General features: G+C 40.9%; 1 protein-coding gene across 1 annotated transcript; it reads left to right on the plus strand.

Moving 5' to 3' along the window:
* Positions 1 to 220: 220 nt before the first annotated feature.
* Positions 221 to 1,354, plus strand: LOC110919146. Its single transcript, XM_022163426.1, has 3 exons — positions 221 to 800; positions 855 to 1,183; positions 1,244 to 1,354. Exons 1-3 carry the CDS (start codon positions 221 to 223, stop codon positions 1,352 to 1,354), a joined length of 1,020 nt encoding a protein of 339 aa, XP_022019118.1.
* The last annotated feature ends 1,995 nt before the right edge of the window (positions 1,355 to 3,349 follow it).

Genomic DNA, 3,349 nt, shown 5'->3' on the forward strand with positions numbered 1-3,349 from the left:
CGTATCGCAGTCATTTAAAGGGGAGGCGTTAGCTTGGTGGAGATCGTTAATTCAAGCCACGGGGAAAATTCCACTCTAGAACTTGTTGTGGGTGGAATTTGTGGCACTGACCAAAGAAAACTTTTGTCCTCAGCATGAGGTAGAGAAAATCGAAACGGACTTCTTGACTCTGGTCATGAAGAATCTGGACTGCCAAGCCTATGTTACGAGTTTCAACACTATGTCCAGACTTGTCCCCTATTTGGTAACACCTGAGCCTAAGCGCATAGCGCGCTTTATTGGAGGGTTGGCCCCTGAAATAAAAGGAAACGTCAAAGCTTCCAGGCCTACCACATATAGGTCGGTGGTGGATTTGTCCTTATCCCTCACACTTGCTACAGTTAGAAATAAGTCTGTTAAGGATTCTGATGAGGGAAAGAGAAAGAGGGAAGATGAGAGCTCACATCGCTCTGACAAGAAAAGGAAAGGTAATACCGAGTTTAAGAAAGGTTCTGAGTTTAAGAACAACTCAAATCAGTCGGATAAAAGACCCAAGTGCAAGAACTGTAGGAAGCGCCATTCAGGGAAGTGCATAATTGACCCGCAGGCTAAACTCTGTGGAATTTGCAAGAAAAAGGGTCATAAAACTTTAGAGTTCAAAGAGTTAAAGAATGCAACTTGTTACAATTGCAACGAGAAAGCGCATATCAAGACCAACTGCCCGAAACTCGCAAAGAAGCCTAAAGAGGCCAAGAAAATAAATGCTCGAGTTTTCCAGATGAATGCCAGGGAGGCAGTACAGAACGACAATGTTATAACAAGTACTTTCCTCATAAATGATGTTTAAGCTAGAGTTTTATTTGATTATGGCGCAGATAAGTCCTTTGTAGACAATAAATTTTGTAAACTGTTAAATCTGTCTCTTAAAACTCTAGACATAAAATATGAGGTAGAATTGGAAGATGGTACTTTAGAAACTGCCTCAACAATTTTAGATGGATGTTTTATATCCATTAGGAATCACCCTTTTCCGTTGTCTTTGCTTCAGATGAAATTGGCAGGGTTCGATATAGTTATAGGCATAAATTGGTTATCTCTTAACCAAGCTCAAATTTCCTATGATAAAAAGCAAGTCGTTATCAAAACCCCTTATGGTGAATCACTTACTATACAAGGAGATACGCAGTATGGATTGCCTGATCAAGTATCTATGCTTAAGGCATCTAGGTGTTTGAAGAAAGGTTGTGTCATTTAAATGGCACAGGTGACAGTGGATGTGCCAAAGCCCAAGATAGAAGATATTCCTGTTATTTCAGAACACTCAGATGTAATTCCTAAAGAACTACCTGGTTTACCTCCCGACAGGCAAGTGTAATTCAGGATTGAAATCATTCTAGAAGCTGCACCAATCGCACGAGCTCCTTATCGTTTGGCACCGACCGAAATTAAAGAATTAAGGACCTAGTTGGATGATTTATTGGAGAAAGGTTTTATTCAACCAAGCTCGTCACCTTGGGGAGCGCCCATTTTATTTGTAAAGAAGAAGGATGGTTCAATGCGTCTATGCATTGATTAACGTGAGCTGAACAAAGTCATAATCAAGAACTGCTATCCCTTGCCCAGGATCGATGATCTATTCGATCAGCTTCAAGGGGTAAGTGTCTTCTTAAAGATCGATTTGAGGTCGGGGTATCATCAGTTGAAGGTCAGAACCGAAGATGTACACAAGACCGCATTCAGAACAAGATATGGCCATTACGAATTCTTAGTGACGCCTTTCGGGCTCACTAACGCACCTGCAGCATTCATGGATCTCATGAATTGAGTCTGCAAGCCATATTTGGATAAGTTTGTCATTGTTTTCATTGATGACATCCTTATTTATTCCAAGAGTCAAGCTGATCATGAAAAACATCTCCGATGTATCCTTAAACTTCTGCAACAAGAGAAGCTCTACGCAAAGTTCTCTGAATGTGAATTCTGGCTTCGAGAAGTCCAATTTCTTGGACATGTAGTAAGTGAGCGTGGTATCCAGATGGATCCCGCTAAGATAGAAGCGAGTATGAATTGGCAAGCACCTAAAACGCCTACTGAGATTCGCAGCTTCTTAGGCTTTGCAGGTTATTACAGGCGTTTTATCGAAAACTTTACAAGAATTGCTGCACCTTTAACTTCATTAACTCGCAAGAATGTGAAGTTTGATTGGGGTCCCAAACAACAAGAATCTTTCGAGATTCTTAAACTGAAATTAAGCAATGCTCCTGTGTTGACATTGCCAAAAGGGATAGAAGAGTTTGTCGTGTATTGTGATGCGTCACACACAGGTATGGGTTGTGTGCTTATGCAGAGACGCAAGGTGATTGCCTATGCATCACGTCAACTGAAGGTGCACGAAAAGAACTACACCACCCATGATTTAGAATTGGGTGCCGTTGTATTTGCACTAAAGCTTTGGAGGCATTACCCGTATGGAACCAAGTGTGTGATTTATTCAGATCATAAAAGCCTTCAACATTTGTTTAACCAGAAAGATCTCAATATGAGGCAACAGTGTTGGTTGGAAACATTGAACGAGTATGATTGTGAAATTCGATATCACCCGGGCAAAGCGAATGTGGTCACTGACGCCCTAAGCAGGAAAGAAAGGGTCAAACCTATTAGGATCAATGCCAAAAGCATTGAATTAAAGAACAGTTTAAACGAGAAGTTATTGTTAGCACAAAAAGAAGCTATAATGGAAGAAAACTTTCCAGCAGAAAGATTAGGTGCAACTGTTGATCAGTTGTCACCTGGGATTGATGGAATCCTTAGATTGAACGGTCGAATCTGGGTTCCAATTCGGGGAGGACTTAGAAATGAAATCCTCTGAGAAGCCCATAACTCTAAATATTCGGTTCATCCAGGCAGCGATAAAATGTACCAAGATCTAAAGGCAAATTACTGGAGGATGGGTTTGAAGAAATCCATAGCCACATATGTGGCTAAATGTCTAACGTGTGCACTGGTTAAAGTCGAGCATCAAAAGCCATCAGGTTTACTGCAACAGCCTGAACTTCCCACTTGGAAGTGAGAAATGGTAACTATGGATTTTATTACCAAGTTAACAAAGACGAAACATGGGAATGATACGATATGGGTTATAGTCGACAGACTGATGAAGTCAGCTCATTTTATACCCATCAAGGAGACGCATAGCTCCGATAAACTAGCCCAGCTTTATGTGGATGAGATTGTATCTCTCCACGGAGTGCCAATATCTATTATCTCTGATAGGGATACTAGATACACATCTCATTTTTGGAAAGCTTTCAGCAATCTCTAGCCACTCGTTTGAATTTCTATACTACTTATCATCCTTAGACGGATAGGC

Source organism: Helianthus annuus, chromosome 16, assembly GCF_002127325.2.
Source record: "Helianthus annuus cultivar XRQ/B chromosome 16, HanXRQr2.0-SUNRISE, whole genome shotgun sequence".
In the NCBI taxonomy this organism is placed as follows: domain Eukaryota; kingdom Viridiplantae; phylum Streptophyta; class Magnoliopsida; order Asterales; family Asteraceae; genus Helianthus; species Helianthus annuus.

Excerpts from the sequence above, each read along its gene's own strand:
- LOC110919146 (XM_022163426.1), top strand. The coding sequence starts at position 221 with ATGTCCAGACTTGTCCCCTATTTGGTAACACCTGAGCCTAAGCGCATA. Across the intron at positions 801-854 it reads GAACGACAATGTTATAACAA|ATAAGTCCTTTGTAGACAAT; the intron begins GTACTTTCCTCA and ends ATTATGGCGCAG. Across the intron at positions 1,184-1,243 it reads AGTATGGATTGCCTGATCAA|GTGACAGTGGATGTGCCAAA; the intron begins GTATCTATGCTT and ends TAAATGGCACAG.